At 46.5% G+C, this 17,609-nt stretch overlaps 1 protein-coding gene across 1 annotated transcript in view; it reads left to right on the top strand.

The window, feature by feature from the left end:
• The window catches only part of myo15b (myosin XVB), a 232,174-nt gene that overhangs the window by 37,183 nt on the left and 177,382 nt on the right, over window positions 1-17,609 (top strand). The window contains exon 4 of the mRNA XM_072558127.1: window positions 7,574-7,704. Within this exon, the coding sequence (XP_072414228.1) occupies window positions 7,574-7,704 (131 nt within the window). The remainder of the gene's footprint in view (window positions 1-7,573; window positions 7,705-17,609) is intronic.

Raw genomic sequence — 17,609 nt, 5'->3', positions numbered from 1 at the left:
ATGAAGGGCTTCACATATGAGGAATGGTCTATAATTGTGGAACCTAGAAAAATGGTGTGGGTGTTGGTGGTTTTCATTGATACGTAAGTATACTGAGAGGCCTGGATAGGAGTGATTAGGACTCAATGGCACTGTTTCAGGTTGAAGGGAAGACCCTTCAGAACTGAGATGAGGAGGAATTTCTTCAGCAAAGAATCACAGAATCACTACAGTGTGGAAACAGGCTATTTGGCCCAGAGATTCCAGACCAACCCCCTGAAGAGCATCCCATCCAGACATACTCCCTGCCCCAACCGTGCAATCCCTCTGGCTAATCCACCTAACCTACACATCCTTGGTATCTGTAGGCAATTTAGCATGGCCAATCCATTTAACCTGCCCAACTTTGCACTGTGGGAGAATCCCAAGCAGGCATAGGAAAAATGTGAAAACTCCACACAGACAGTTGCCCAAGGGTGGATTTAAACCCAGGTCTCTGGCACTGTGAGGCAGCAGTGCTAATCACTGAGCCACCATACTCAAAGGGTGGCTAATCTGTGGAACCCATTGCCACAGAGGGCCATGGAGCCAAGTAATTGAGTGTCTTTAAGACAGTAGAAGATCGGTTCCTGATTAGTAAGGGAATCAAGAGTTATGGGGTTGAAAACGTATCAGCCATGATTGAATGACAGAGCTGACTCGATGGGCCAAATGGCCTAATTTGCTCCTGTATCTTATGGTCTTACGGTTTCTCTTGCAGAACAAGCTCAGCTTCTCCAGTCTCTCTACATACCACTGATACCATTGTAATAAATCTGTGTACTGTCTCCACGGTCTTTGAGAATCTTTACCCACAACATGGTGCTCGGAATTGAACATAATACTCCAGCTAAGGCCTAGCCTGTGATTTAAAGAACATAACGCTTTTATACTCCATGCCTCTATTTCTAAAGCCAAGGGTCTCATGTATTTATCTTTCTAACCTAAGATATGTATACGTAAAGCCCAAGGTCTCTCTGTTTTTGCACTCTGAAAAAAATAATTTATCTCACCTCTCCTCATTCCACATTCATCACTTCACACTTTTCTGGTTGAAAATGCATCTGTCATGTACCTGGTCATTTTATCTGTATCTAAGTCTTTCCATTTTTTTTAAGTCAGGTACCCACAATTCAACAGATGACCTTAAATTGTAAATAGGATGGTGGAATAAAGTTGTGCAATAATGCTGTTTGTGGTTTTATATATATTAGCTGAAAATGTGTTGCTGGAAAAGCGCAGCAGATCAGGCAGCATCCAAGGAACAGGAGAATCAACGTTTCGGGCATAAGCCCTTCTTCAGGAATGAGGAAAGTGTGCCAAGCAGGCTAAGATAAAAGGTAGAGAGGAGGGACTTGGGGGAGGGGCGTTGGAAATGCGATAGGTGGAAGGAGGTCAAGGTGAGGGTGATAGGCTGGAGTGGGGTGGGGTCGGAGACGTCAGGAAGAAGATTGCAGGTTAGGAAGGCGGTGCTGAGTTTGAGGGATTTGACTGAGATAAGGTGGGGGGAGGGGAAATGAGGAAACTGGAGAAATCTGAGTTCATCCCTTGTGGTTGGAGGGTTCCTAGGTGGAAGATGAGGCGCTCTTCCTCCAACTGTCGTGTTGCTATGGTCTGGCGATGGAGGAGTCCAAGGACCTGCATGTCCTTGGTGGAGTGGGAGGGGGAGTTGAAGTGTTGAGCCACGGGGTGGTTGGGTTGGTTGGTCCGGGTGTCCCAGAGGTGTTCTCTAAAACGTTCCGCAAGTAGGCGGCCTGACTTCCCAATATAGAGGAGGCCACATCGGGTGCAGCGGATGCAATAAGTGATGTGTGTGGAGGTGCAGGTGAATTTGTGGCGGATATGGAAGTATCCCTTGGGGCCTTGGAGGGAAATAAGGAGAGAGGTGTGGGCGCAAGTTTTGCATTTCTTACGGTATCCCTTGTGGTTGGAGGGTTCCTAGGTGGAAGATGAGGCGCTCTTCCTCCAACTGTCATATCCCTTGTGGTTGGAGGGTTCCTAGGCGGAAGATGAGGCGCTCTTCCTCCAACCGTCGTATCCCTTGTGGTTGGAGGGTTTTTTCCATCGGCCTCCGAAACTGTTCCAGAATCTTCCAACGGCCTCCGAACAGTCCTCACTTTCTGCTCGAAGATTTTAATCTACTGCGAATCCTCTTGCAAGGATGCCTTCCTTGAAGAAGCTCTCTTCCTCCCTCTACAAGGATTTCAGTGAGTCACTCTCTCACTGCACACCCCAGGTCATCTCCTCTGCCCAGAAGCTCTTCAGCCACGTTTTCAAACAGACTCGCTACCACAGCCACATCTCCTTCCTCAGCACCTGCCTACGGAACCGACTGATCCCGCACGGACTCCGGAATACGTTCCGACCAACAAAATTTGGACCCAACCAGGACAACCAGTACCTACAACAAATCCAAAGCCTCCAGCAACAGACCTCCCTCTGGATCCTCCGCTCCACGCTTGCAGACATGCGCCGCTACCTACATTCCCTGCAGTCAGCCCTACCCCAGCTCAGAACAACACTCTCACAGACCTGCAAAGGACCTCTACTGTTCTTCATCTACAGAAGAATCCATACACTAAACAAACAGTTCTTCCTAGCCATATCAGAAATTAAAGACAGTAAGTACCAAAAACTTTCATGTACATACCCCCACACTCTGGGTTCCTCAACTGTTCCAGAATCTTCCATCGGCCTCCGAAATCACTCCGGCACCATTAACCACGCGGCCGCTACAGCGCCCATGGCAACAACCGCCGCCGCGGACCATGACGTCACTTCCGCCCCTACCGACCTCGCAGCCTCCGCAATCGCCGCCCAGACAACCGCCTGCGTGATCGCCTGAAAGACCATCGCCGACAGATTCACGGCCTCCGCGGCTATCGGGAATAACACTGTCTCTGTCGTCGCCACAGCCACTTCCGCCCCCAGTGACATCACTAACCTGCACGACCACAACGCCGCATGTGTCTCCACTCCCACCCCGATCTCCATCACCACGCTTAGCTCCACCCCCACGCTGATCGCCGTCACCATGCCTAACCCCACCCCCACGCCGATCTCCATCCCCGCCCCCACGCCCAACCCTACCCCCACTCCCAGCTCCAGCCCCACACCAGGTCCTATCTCCCAGCCCTGCTGTGTTTTCACCATCCCTCCAGATCTACCCCTCTCTGAAGATGAAAGATTAGTCCTCAGCAGAGGCCTCACCTTCATTCCCCTATGCTCTCGGAATAACGAGTTCAACATGCGGCGTGACATCGAACAATTCTTCGCTGCCTTCGCCTCCGTGCCTACTTCTTCATCCAAGACTCTTGCCCACCCTCTGACGACCCCTTCTCCCGCCTCCAACACACCCCATCCACCTGGACACTCCGTGCTGGCCTCTTACCCGCCCTCGATCTCTTTATAGCCAACTGCCGCCGGGACATTAACCTCCTCAACTTCTCCACCCCTCTCACCCACTCCAACCTCTCACCCTCGGAACATGCAGCCCTCCACTCCCTCCATTCCAACCCCAACCTCACTATCAAACCGGCAGACAAGGGAAGCGCGGTAGTAGTTTGGCGCACCGACCTTTACACCGCTGAGGCTAAACGCTAGCTCGCAGACACCTCCTCCTACTGCCCCCTTGACCATGACCCCACCTCCCACCACCAAACCATCATCTCCCAGACCATCCATAACCTCATCACCTCAGGGGATCTCCCATCCACCACCTCCAACCTCATAGTCCCATAAGCCCGCACCGCCCGTTTCTACCTCCTGCCCAAAATCCACAAACCTGACTGCCCCGGCCGACCCATTGTCTCAGCCTGCTCCTGCCCCACCAAACTCATCTCTGCATACCTCAACATGGTCCTGTCCCCCTCAGTCCAAGAACTCCCCACCTACGTTCGGGACACAACTCATGCCCTCCACCTCCCTGGTCCCCAACGCCTTCACCATGGACATCCAGTCCCTGTACACCTCCATCCCCCATCACGAAGGACTCAAAGCCCTCCGCTTCTTCCTTTCCGGCCGTACCAACCAGTATCCTTCCACCGACACCCTCCTTCGACTGACTGAACTGGTCCTCACCCTGAACAACTTCTCTTTCCAATCCACCCATTTCCTCCAAACCAAAGGAGTAGCCATGGGCACCCGCATGGGCCCCAGCTATGCCTGCCTCTTCGTAGGATATGTGGAACAGTCCATCTTCCGCAGCTACACTGGCACCACACCCCACCTTTTCCTCTGCTACATCGATAACTGTATCGGCGCTGCCTCGTGCTCCCACGAGGAGTTTGAACAGTTCATCCACTTTACCAACACCTTCCACCCTGACCTCAAATTCACCTGGACCGTCTCAGACTCCTCCCTCCCCTTCCTAGGCCTTTCCATTTCTATCTCGGGCGACCAAATCAACATGGACATTTACTATAAACCGACCGACTCCCACAGCTACCTAGACTACACCTCCTCCCACCCTGCCCCCTTTAAAAATGCCATCCCATATCCCCAATTCCTTCGTCTCCGCTGCATCTGCTCCCAGAAGGACCAGTTCCAATACCGTACAACCCAGATGGCCTCCTTCTTCAATGACCGCAATTTCCCCCCAGACGTAGTCGACGATGCCCTCCACCACATCTCCTCCACTTCCCGCTCCTCCGCTCTTGAGCCCCACCCCTCCAACCGCCACCAGGACAGAACCCCACTGGTCCTCACCTACCACCCCACCAACCTCCGTATACAACGTATCATCTGCCGTCATTTCCGCCACCTCCAAACGGACCCCACCACCAGGGATATATTTCTCTCCCCTCCCCTATCAGCGTTCCAAAAAGACCACTCCCTCCGTGACTCCCTCGTCAGGTCCACACCCCCCACCAACCCAACCTCCACTCCCGGCACCTTTCCCTGTAACCGCAGGAAATGCAAAACTTGCGCCCACACCTCCCCCCTTACTTCCCACCAAGGCCCCAAGGGATACTTCCATATCCGCCACAAATTCACCTGCACCTCCACACACATCATTTATTGCATCCGCTGCACCCGATGTGGCCTCCTCTACATTGGGGAGACAGGCCGCCTACTTGCGGGACATTTCAGAGAACACCTCTGGGACACCCGGACCAACCAATCCAACCACCCTGTGGCTCAACACTTCAATTCCCCCTCCCACTCCACCAAGGACATGCAGGTCCTTGGCCTCCTCCATCGCCAGACCATAGCAACACGACAGTTGGAGGAAGAGCGCCTAATCTTCCTCCTAGGAACCCTCCAACCACAAGGGATGAACTCAGATTTCTCCAGTTTCCTCATTTCCCCTCCCCTCACCTTGTCTCAGTCAAATCCCTCAAACTCAGCACCGCCTTCCTAACCTGCAATCTTCTTCCTGACCTCTCCGCCCCCACCCCACTCCGGCCTATCACCCTCACCTTGACCTCCTTCCACCTATCTCATTTCCAACGCCCTACCCCAAGTCCCTCCTCCCTACCTTTTATCTTAGCCTGCTGGACACACTTTCCTCATTCCTGAAGACAGGCTTATGCCTGAAATGTCTATTCTCCTGCTCCTTGGATGCTGCCTGACCTGCTGCGCTTTTCCAGCAACACATTTTCAGCTTTGATCTCCAGTCCTCACTTTCTTCTCCTATATATATATTAGCCCATGTAACATATACCATGAATAGTAGGGTTCTGTTGAGTAAGATATCTTGGAGGTTAATTTGTAAAACTAAATTTGCACAGCTTTAGTATAGAAAATGTTTTCACAGTGGTTTGAAGCTGTATTTTCTTCTAGCAGCGCTTTGGAACTTTCAGAACCACTTAAACAGCCTCTCATGTTTTCTTTCCTTGGAAAGCGAGGTAGGTAGAGTACCCCACTGTGCTTCAGTACAAAGTTGGAGCCTTTTGTTTTCATTACAGCAGTAAGTTGAGCTCTGAACTTTAACAAACTGATGGCTGACTGTAGGGATAAACACTTTCATAACTTGGATGATGCTTCATCTTTTCAACCTTTAGTAACTATGTACTGCCACTAACTGGCTGTGACAACTAGTTTTTCATGTTCAATGTGCTGTCATCAAAATGTTGGTTGTGGTTTATATGTTAGATATGTGAACCTACTTGACACATAACATATCGTAGAAACTGAGGGCACAGCACACTGATGGAAGGTCAGTACTGAGGGATTGCTGCACAGTCAGACGGTCATTCCTGAGGGAGTGCTACACTGTCAGAGGGTCAATACTGAGGGAGTGTTGCATTGTCAGAGGGTCAATACTGAGGGATCACTGCATGTCAGCCGAATAGAACAGAGGGATTGCTGTTCTGTCAGATGGTCAGTACTGATGGAGTGCTGCACTGCTAGTTTCATTAAAGAACTGGGCAGTTTTCCTCAGTGTCCTGTCTAATATCCACCCCTCAATTAACAGTTCTGTTTGTGATGTGCTTGCTGTATGCAAATTGATTGGGTTGTGGAAAATCACCCAATACTCTGAAAAGAATTATCAGGACTTGCAGAAAATCCTTCACGAAATTAAACTTTAATTTGCAAAATAAAGCTGTGGCAATCAGAAGATATCTTTCCTGTTTGCTCACTAGTCCTTTGTCTTTCTGCAGTTTTATACAGTCTTAGTTCCCCTGCTTATCTGATAGCATTATGAGTGACATGGTGGCTCAGTGGTTAGCACTGCAGCCTCACAGTACCACGATCCCAGGTTCAATTCCAGTCTCGGGGTGACTGTGTGGAGTTTGCACATTCTCCCCATGTCTGTGTGGGTTTCTTCCCACAGTCCAAAGATATGCAGGCCAGGTGAATTGGCCATGCTAAATTGCCCATTGTGTTAGGTGCATTAGTCAGAGGGAAATGGGTCTGGGTGGGTTACTCTTCGGAGGTTCGGTGTGGACTGGTTGGGCCGAAGGGCCTGTTTCCACACTGTAGGGAATCTAATCTAAAAAAGTTAGCAGAACCAATTATACTGGCTTGCTTTATGTTTCTAATCATCTTCTGCCACACTGGTTCACTGCATTACACTTAACATATCATATTACACCACCATCGTCTTCAGTGTTAGTTCATCTATCAGTGATTTAACTAGCCTATCACAGTGCACTACCATTATTTGTTACTGGAGCTCTGCAACATGATCCTGTACATATATTACAACACCATGTTAACTACATAACTGTCAAATTAACTTCCATAGTTGTTATGTTTCCTACTTTACAACTGGGTCAGAACATAATTGCTGCCTTTCAATTGAAGTGTTCACAGGTTATGATAGGCTCCTCCCACCACACATTCTTTTGAGTTGCCTGTGAGAGATAATGTGTATATTAGCAGGACAATGAGAACACACCCCCACCAGGAACAAAGACAATTCACACAACAAACGTCTTGAATACCACACAATGAATAGGCACATAACTCAAAGAACAATGTGTGGTGGGCTTAAACCTATCACAACTGTAACAGTTGACAATACGCTATGTGTTCAAGTTGATATTAGCTGATTTCACTGTGGTACTTTGATCATTAATACTCATTATCTTTTCACATTGCTTTTCAGGACATTCGTCTGCCTTTGAGAATCAAGTTACCGAGGTGTCTCCACCACAGGTTAAGGCCATCATCAACAACTCTCTTCCTGCAGATGTCAACAACTATCCCTTCAGTAAATTCATCAATCAGCACTTTAAGGTACTGTAAGAAGATATAGAGAGGAAGCAGGAGAAATATGATCCGTATCATGTGCGGTCAGATTCAGCTGGGCATTCCACCTCAACCACTCTGGTTTAGTGATATTCAGAGGATGTCTTTGACCTCCAATGTCCCTGACATCGCCCACTGCCTGTGAAGTACCAACCTCATCTAATGGTGCTGCTAGGCTTCAGAACTGCCAGCCTTCTGACTGGATCACCAGCACCAGAAACTAGCCCAAGGAAGCCAAGTTCGAGTAAAATCATCCACTGGCTCAGGGTGCCCAGTTGGCTCTGATGTTGGACTTCTGATGTCTGAATTGCAAGGCAGGCTTGAGGGGCTGAATGCCTATTCATGCTCCTATTTCTTTTTTTTCTTACATTCTTCAGGAGATTCTGCAGTAGAAGACAGCAATCAAAGCAGGATGCATGAAGATAGATAATTTGCAGGATAGAATATTTTGAGTTTAACAGAGATGAAAGAAATATTTAACATATCACTGACTATAATGTTAATAGCCAGACTGAACTAAGGTTCTGATAGAAACCTGTAGTCTAGAGGTCAAAGGTAAATGTCCATCAGATGATAAGCTATTATTAAATAAATTTGAGAGACATTCAGGCTAACTGGTGTGATTAATGTGATGCAGATTGAACTGTGTACTGGGAACGTTAAATTATTTAGAGGCACAGTAATCTGCGCTGTGGAGGCATTAGATCATGAATTAGATATGAACAAAATATGCAAGTGATGGGATTGCTGCACAGATTGGATTTAAGAACATAAGAAGTAGAAACAGGAGTAGGCCATTCGGCCTCTTGAGTCTGCCCCCATTCAGTAGGAACATGGCTAATCTGATATTTCTCAAAATCACTTGCCTGCCTTTTCCATGTAACCCTTGATTCTCCGAGTGATCAAAAGTCTATTCATCTCAGCCTTGAATATACAGAAGCACTCTGCCCCCACTGCTCTCTGGCAAGTAGTTCGGAAAGCACACTACCTTCTGAGGGAAGAAATTCCTCCTCATCTCAGTCTTAAATTGGTAACAATTTATTCTGAAACTATGCCTTTTGGTTCAAGACTTTCTTACGAGGGGAAATATCCTCTCAACTTTAAGCCTGTCAGCCTTTAAGAATTCTATATCTTTCAATGAGATCACTTCTCATTCTTCTAAACACAAGAGAGTAGAGTCTTAACCGGTTAGCCTTTGGTCAAAAGACAGTCCCTCCATACCAGGGATCATCCTAGTGAACCTTTACTGAAATTCCAATGAAATTATATCCTTCTTTCAATAAAGGGACCACAACTGTCACAGTACTTCAACTGTGGTCTCACCAGAACTTTGTTGTAGTGAGAATTCCCTACTTTTATTCTTCAAGCCTCTTGAAATAAGGGCTAACATTCCATTAGCCTTCCTGATTACCTGCTGCCCCTGTGTGCTAGCTTTCTGTGTTTCATGTACAAGTTCCCCTCCCCCCCACCCACACCAGTCCCTTTGTGTTGCAGCTTATTGCAGTTTTTCTCTGTTTAAATAGTACTGTTCTTTTGTTCCCCGTTCAAAATGATCAACATCACATTTTTCTGAATGATACTCCATTTACCAACTTTTTGCCCACTTACTTATCCTATCAGTATATCTCCAGAAACTGTATCCCTTTCACAACTTGTCTTTCCACCTATTTTCATGTCATTGCAAGTTTGGCTACAGTTTATTAACATTTGTTGCTGATATTTTTGGTACCACCACTGATCCCCATGGATCCCCACTGGGTCCCTTTTCTGATGTACCTCGTTGATCACATTCTGGAAGCCCAAATACAACACATCTATTGGTTCCCCATCTATTCTTCAAAAAAAAACTTAGTAAATTTAGTCAGAAACCATGCTGAATCTGCATGATTAGATTATGATTTTACAAATATGCTGGTATTATTTTCTGAACAATTGATTCCATAATTTTTCCAACAATGGATGTTAGGCTAATTGTTTTTGCCTCTCTCCCTTTATGAATAGAGGTATCACATTGGCAGTTTACTAATCTTCTGGTACTCCTCCAGAATCCAAGGATTTTTGGAAAATTGCAACCCATGCTTCCAGTATCAGTATAGCTACTCAAGTTAGAATCCTGGCTGAGTTGCAAACCATGCAGGCCATAGGTCTTCTCTGCTTTCAGGGATTCTTCATGAGGTTTTGATGACTGGCAGAGACATGTGACTTTTGGTTTAACCATGAATGAGATGCTGAGAGACCATTTGGTACGTGGGATTAATGTTGTAACTGTGCAAAAGTGCTTTATAGCTGAGGCCCAACATCAAACAGGTACTTTGTCATGGGCTTTGTCATTAGAAAATACAGCAAGAGGTGCATATGATTAGAGGATATGCCTATGGAAGTGGACACCCTTGCCAGGCTGGCTGAAATTGGTGGACACCATTTGAGTGAAGTCAATTGCACTTAGGACATAGCCTGAACAGAGGGACTCTAGATTAGCCCGCAGCAAAACTCCAAAACAAAGCCAAGCCTCATGCAAAAAGTTAACATTTTCTTTAGGATCTGGACCAGCAAGCATTGTAGTTGCTGCTGGTATGCAGATTTAAGAGAGCAAAAGCATTCCACTAGGCCTGAATTGAGTAAGAGAACTCACAGGCCGGATCTAGGAGACTGCACACCCTGGAAAGCCCTTGTACATCTGGCCTGAGACAGTTAAATTGAACACCCAAAGCTGAACCAAAATAAATGGCTGGTTAAGTGATCACATGGTTCAAGTGGTCGTTAATATCTGTGCACCTGCATCAGTGATTGCAAAACTTGTCTTTAACAAAATTTGCTTGGGACTCAAGCCTAAGGGTTTGCGTAAGACCTTGGCCAGGCTGAGGACTATATTGGGGAACCTTTCCAGATTAACCGTAAAACTTCGGTTCTGGTCCCATATGAGAAGCACCTGGTTCAGTTACTATTGCTTATAGGAAAAGGCTCAGACCCAAGCCTGATGGAGTGAAATTGGTTGCAAAAGATTCACAATGATTTGTTCAACATTTTTTGATTAGAAACTGGCTGCCTGAGTGAAGTCCTAATTCTAAATACCTGGATGTTTTTCAGGAAGGTCTAATGACTGTCAAAGGAGCCAAGGCCACCTTGCACGTTGACCAGGAAGCAATTCTGTAATTCTGCAAGGCCCGCCCAGTGCTATTTGCCCTAGGGGCAAAAGTAGAGACAGAAATCAGGAGGTTGATTAGATTAGATTAGATTAGATTAGATTACTTACAGTGTGGAAACAGGCCCTTCGGCCCAACAAGTCCACACCGCCCTGCCGAAGTGCAACCCACCCATACCCCTAACCTAACACTATGGGCAATTTAGCATGGCCAATTCACCTGACCTGCACATCTTTGGACTGTGGGAGGAAACCGGAGCACCCGGAGGAAACCCACGCAGACACGGGGAGAATGTGCAAACTCCACACAGTCAGTTGCCTGAGGTGGGAATTGAACCCAGGTCTCTGGCGCTGTGAGGCAGCAGTGCTAACCACTGTGCCACCGTGCCGCCCAAAGTGAAGGAATCATCAAACCAGTGCAGTTTGCCGACAGTGGGTAGCACTAGTCAAACATTTGGAAGCCCGATGAGTTGGTTCACTTTTGTGGGGATTTTAAGCAAATGATATTCTGTTTCTCACAGCTGGATAAATAATCAATTCCTCGCATAGAGGCCTTATACACAAAGCTAGTGGGGTGTCTGTTCTTCATGAAGCTGAACATGAGCCATACATACTGGCAATTACGGTTAGTTGAGGATTCCCTCTATGCTATAATTAAAACCCATAAGGGTTCATACCAACATTCAAGACTGCCATTTGGGGTAACATTGACCTGTGTCATTTTTCAGTGGATGATGGAGAAGATTTTTTACAAGATTTACCCCAGGTCGCCATTTATCTGAATGACAGGCTAGGGAAGGCCAATAAGAGTGCGAAGAGAAATTAAGACATAGTCATTAGATGTTTCTCCCAGGTGGCGTATGCCGAACAAGGGAAAGATGTGTGTTCCAGGCACCCCAGATGACTAGGGCTACAGAGTTGACAAGACCAGGTGACACCCGTTGAAAGATAAAGTGAGGGAGATTAAAGGTGCCCCAGTTCCCACGTCTGCACTGGAGCTTAGGTCTTTCCTTGGATTGATGATTACTGAAAGTTCATGTATAACCAGGCCTCCATCCTGGCACACTTGCGCCTGCTAGTTAAAGAGTGTGAGCCTTGGAAATGGTCTTGTAGCCAAGAAGTAACCTTTAGGGAATTGAGGAAGCCACTATCAACAAGTAGAGTGTTGGCACACTCTGATCCAAGGCGAGATTAGATTAGATTACATTACATTACTTACAATGTGGAAACAGGCCCTTCGGCCCAACAAGTTCCCACCGACCCGCTGAAGCGCAACCCACCCATTCCCCTACATTTACCCTTTTACCTAACACTACAGGCAATTTAGCCTGGCCAATTCACCTAATCTGCACATCTTTGGACTGTGGGAGGAAACCGGAGCACCCGGAGGAAACCCATACAGACACGGGGAGAACGTGCAAACTCCACACAGTCAGTCGCCTGAGTCGGGAATTGAACCCGGGTCTCTGGCGCTGTGAGGCAGCAGTGCTAACCACTGTGCCACCGTGCCGCCCACTGATCTGGTGATAACTTGCGATGCCTCCCCGTAAAGTATTGGGGTAGTCTTGGTTTGCAGAAGGCCCAATGAAGAGGAACACCCAATAGTGTGTGCTTCCTGGAGTTTGGTTGATGTAGAGCGCAATTATACCTAGATAGAGAACGAAAGTTTGACAGTCATCTTTGGAGTGAGAAAGTTCTGCCAATACCTTTGCAGTCATAAATTTGTAATAGTAATGGACCACAAATCCCTGGATTACTTAAAGAAGACAAGGCCATGCCACCCATAGCTTCAGGTCAAATTCAGCAGTGGGCTCTCATTCTGAGTGCACAAAATCTCAGTTGAAATACCACCCAGAAGGCCAAGTAGCAGCTACACCACCAGTGGTGCCACCATTGGAATGGTCTGTTCTGGTTTTAAGTTTTCTAAACACTCTTCCAGTTCACCACTGACAATATCAGACTGTGGTCGTAAAAAGATCTGATCCTGGAAAAATTAAAACAGTTGATGGTGATGAGGAAACTAGCTAGTGCTATTCAGACGAGTTGAAACTAAAGTGGCAGATGGCTAGGAAGCAGAGCAACAAGTCAGGAAGTGGAAGGAAAATGTTAGCACTGTTAAGATGGAAAGGAAGGACAGGCAGAGACATGCAAATGAACATGATGGTACTAATGGACTGAAGTGTGTTTATTTCAATGCAAAGTGTACTATAGGTAAAGTAGATGAGTTTAGAGCCTGGATCAGTACATAGGACTATAATATTGTGACCATTACAGAAACTTGGTTGAGAGAGGGACAGGACTGGCTGCTCAGTGTTTCAGGGTTTTGTTGTTTTAGGCGAGATAGAAAGGAAGGTAAAAGAGGTGGAGGAGTTGCATTTCTGATCAGGGTCACTGTCACATCTCCACTCAGAGGGTAATACTGGAGGACTCATCCACTGAGGCAATACGGGTATAGCTCAAAAAGAAGATGGTATAATCATTCCGATTGGAGTATACTACAGCTCCCGCATCCCCCCCCCGCCCCCCCCCCCCCCCACCCCACAAAGAGCCACCAAGACATCGAGGAACAAATATAGGCAGATTGTGGAAATATGAAATAACAACAGGGTTGTCATAATGGTGATTTTAACTTTCTCAATATTAATTGGGACTCCCTTAGCTCAAGAGGCTTAGACGGGGCAGAATTTGTGAAGTGCATCCAATGGTTTTGGGACAATATGTGGATAGTCCGACTAAAGGACGGGCCAAACTGGACCTTGTATTGGCTAATGAGCCTGGCCAGGTGACTGACCTTTTGGAAACAGTGATCAAAATTCCTTAAGTTTTAAGGTAGCTATGAAGAAGGATAAGTCAGGACCTTGCGGGAAGGTACTAAATTAGGAGAGGGCAAATTACATCAGTGTTAGGCAGGAGCTAGGGGGTATTAATTGGAAAGAGGTGTTATCGGGCAAATCTACATTTGACATGTTAAAGTTGTTTAAAGACCTGCTGAAGAGAATTCAGAAACGGCATGTTCCAGTAAGGAGGAAGGATAAGGATGGCAGGGTTAAGGAGGGAGGTTGTGAATTTGGCCAAAAATGGAAAAAGAAGCAGATATAAAGTTTAGGAAGTTAAAATTAGACAGGGCCTTAGAGGAATATGAACAAAGCAGGAAGGAACTCATGCAGGGAATTAGGAGAGCATGAAGGGGCCATGAAGTGACCTTAGCAATTAGGGTCACGGAGAATCCCATGGCATTCTTTACATACATTAAAAATAAGAGGATAACTAGGGAGAAGGAAGTACCACTCAAGGATAAAGGAGGGATCTTGGGCTTGGAGGCAGAGGATATGGTTGAGATCCCAAATAAGTACTTTGCGTCATATTCACCGAGGAGAAGGATATGGAGGATAGTGAGATTTATGTGGAACATGTTAATATGCTACAGCATTTTGAGTTCAAGGAAGTAGAGGTGTTGGGTCTCTTGAAAAATATTAAAGATGATAAGTCCCCAGGGCCCGTGGTATCTTCCCCAGGTTAATGAGAGAGGCAAGACAGGCGATTGCTAAGGCCTCAACCAAGATCTTTGTATCTTCATTAGTCACTGGAGAGGTTCTAGAGGAATGGTGAGCAGCTAATGTTGTTACTCTGTTCAAAAAGGAAAATAGGAATAATTCAGGAATCTGTAGACTGGTGAGCCTCACATCAGTGATTGGGAAGCTATTGGAGCGAATTCTTAGGCATAGGATTTGCACGCATTTGGAAAAACATGGCCTAATTGGGGACAGTCAGCATGACTGTTCGTGGGCCAGGTCATGTCTTACTAATTTGTTTGAATTTTTCAGGGAGATGGCAAAGATGATCGATGAGGGTAGAGCAGTGGTTGTTGTCCAGAAGTGGATTTTAGGAAGGCTTTCAACAAGGTCTCTCATAGTAGGCTCATCCAGGAGATTAAGCTGCATGGGATCCACAGTGACCTGACCATGTAGATTCAGAATTGGCTTACCCATAGGAGGCAGAGGGTAGTGGCGGAAGGGTATCTTTCAGGCTGGATGTCCATGTCTAGTGGTATTCTGCAAGGATCTATATTTAGGATCTCTGCAGTTTGTGATATACATAAATGACTTGGATGAAAATGCAGATGGGTGGAATTGTGGATAGTCTAGAAGGTTGTCAAAGGATACAATGGGATATAGTTCAGTTGTAGATCTGATTGGAGAAATGGCAGATTGAACCTAATCCAGGCAAGTGTGAGGTGCTACACTTTGGGAGATCAAATGTTAAAGGAAAAGTATACAGTTAAAGGCAGGACCCTGAACAGAACTAATGTACAGAGAGATTTTAAGATTCAAATTCATAGCTCACTGAAAGTGGCCACGCAAATAGATAGTGATAAAGAAGGCACGTGGAATACTTGCCTTTATTGGTCAGGGAATTAAGTACAAGAGTCAGGATGTCATGTTGCAGCTTTATAAGACTTTGGTTAGGCCACACTTAGAGATTGCATTCAATTCTGGTCACTACATTACAAGGAGGATATAGAGGCTTTTGAGAGGGCGGAGAAGCAGTTGACCAGGATGAGCCTGGATTAGAGGATATGAGCAATAAGAAGAGGCTAGAAAGACTCGGGTTATTTTCTTTGGAGTGGTGAAGGTTGAGGGGAGACTTGATTGAAGCCTACAATATTATGAGATGCATAGATAGGATTGACAGTCAGAATCTTTTTCCCAGAGTTGAAATATCTCATATTTGGGGGCATGCATTTAAGGTGAGGGGGGAAAATTTCAAAGGAGATATGAGGGGAACATTTTTACACAGAGTGGTAGAAGTCTGGAATGCGCTGCCAGGAGTGGTGGCATAGGCAGACATGATAGGACTGTAAGAGACTTTTAGATAAGCACATGAGTATCCATGGAGTGGAGGGATATGGACCAAGGGCAGGCAGAAGGCATTAGTTTAATTTGGCAGAAAGGTCTGTTCCTGTGCTGAACAGTCTGTGTTTTATCACAACCAGAACTGAAACCTTTTTGGACCCAGTGAGACCAGATCACACTAGAGGTTGGCATATTTTTATGGGAAGCAAGAGTGATTGTCCCAAGCAAAGGTCACTGCCAGAACGGTCATCCAGAGTTTTCCAAAATGAAGACATTGGTGAGAAGTTATGTCAGATGGACAGGCTTGGATGCAGACATAGCTATGTTATTAGGGCAGTGCCTGGAGTGCCAATAAGGACAAAATGTACTGCCAGCACTTCCCCTGCATTCGAGAGGATATCCGAATAAACCCTGGAATTGGTTACATGTTGACTATGCAGATCCTTTCATGTGCTCAACATTCTTAGACATTGTGGACACCGTTCATTCATCAAACACAAGGATGAGTATAAAAAAACTGCACACCTTGTGTGATACGTAGACTCCCAGAAGTGTTGGTCACAAATAACCAGCAGGGAATCTGAGTGTTTCCTGAAGTTGAATGGTATTCATCACATAAGGACAGCTCCACACCATCCATCAACAAATGGTCTGGCAGTAACAGCAGTCCAAACCTTGAAGGCAGGCTTATAGAAATAGCCCACAGCTTCACTAGATACCAAACAGTCTTGGTTCCTATTTGATTATAGGACTGCCCCTCGTGTAATGACAGAGGTAGCTCCAGCAGAGTTGCTAATGGGGAGAAGACTCTGCGCTGGTTTAAATCTGATCTTCCCAGACCTGGGGATCAAGGGTGAAATGGTATCAGGATCCCAAAACTGGACACAAGAGTCTGCTAAGCAGGAAAGGCAGTTTATTTCAGGGGATTAAATGTGGTGTTGGACCCACGGGAATGGCCCTGCCTGGGTAAGAGACATGGTCAATGTGAGGTTAGGTCCAGTGACGTATAAAGTTTGCATAGATGCAACTCTCCTGGACAAGCAGGTGGACAATAGGAAAGCTACAAACTCCCAAACAGCGCGGTGCAAAACGTGCCCGGCTCCTTGACCACCTTGACCAACTGCTCCGGAGCTCAAGGGTTCTCCCTCTCTGTCAAGCATTGGCCCCACCTCTGTCAAGCGTTGAAGGGGAGAATGAATTTCTTCGAGAACACTTGAGGAGCAAGAGGTGAGTTACATGCCATGCATATCCGAGGCAGAGTTGGAGGGACCTGACCCGGTGATACGCCCCAGGAGGAGTTACAAAAAAAAAGAACCAAGCTATGCCCTCGGACTCAGGACATTGTCATGAAGTCAGCCAGGTGGACCTCATGGAATATAAGCAGATTAATAGCCTCAGTAGGGAGTCTCGAGGTTCTGCTTACTGAGAGTTGGCTTTGAGGAATGTGAATCATTGAACATAGAAAAGTACAGGACAGAACAGGCCCTTCGGCCTACAATGCTGTGCCAAGGATTAATCCTAATGTAAAATAAAATGACCTAACCTACGCACCCCTCAACTCACTGCTCTCCATGTGCCTGTCCAGCAGTTGCTTAAATGTCCCTAATGACTCTGCTTCCATCCTACCGCTGGCAACACATTCCATGCATTCACAACTCTGCATAAAAAATCTACCTCTGACATCTCCTCTATACATTCCTCCTAATATCTTAAAACTATGACCCCTCATCCCAATCAATCCTGCCCTGGGGAAATGTCTCTGGCTATTGAGTTTAGCCATGCCTCTCACTACCTTGTATACCTCGATCAGGTCACCTCTCTTCCTCCTTCTCTCCAGAGAGAAAAGGCCAAGCTTAGTCAACCTGAATCAGTGTCAAAGACTCTGCGCCACGTGTAAA

The sequence above is a fragment of the Chiloscyllium punctatum genome, chromosome 39 (genome assembly GCF_047496795.1).
Source record: "Chiloscyllium punctatum isolate Juve2018m chromosome 39, sChiPun1.3, whole genome shotgun sequence".
NCBI lineage: Eukaryota > Metazoa > Chordata > Chondrichthyes > Orectolobiformes > Hemiscylliidae > Chiloscyllium > Chiloscyllium punctatum.
This window is presented reverse-complemented; position numbering and strand designations above follow the sequence as displayed.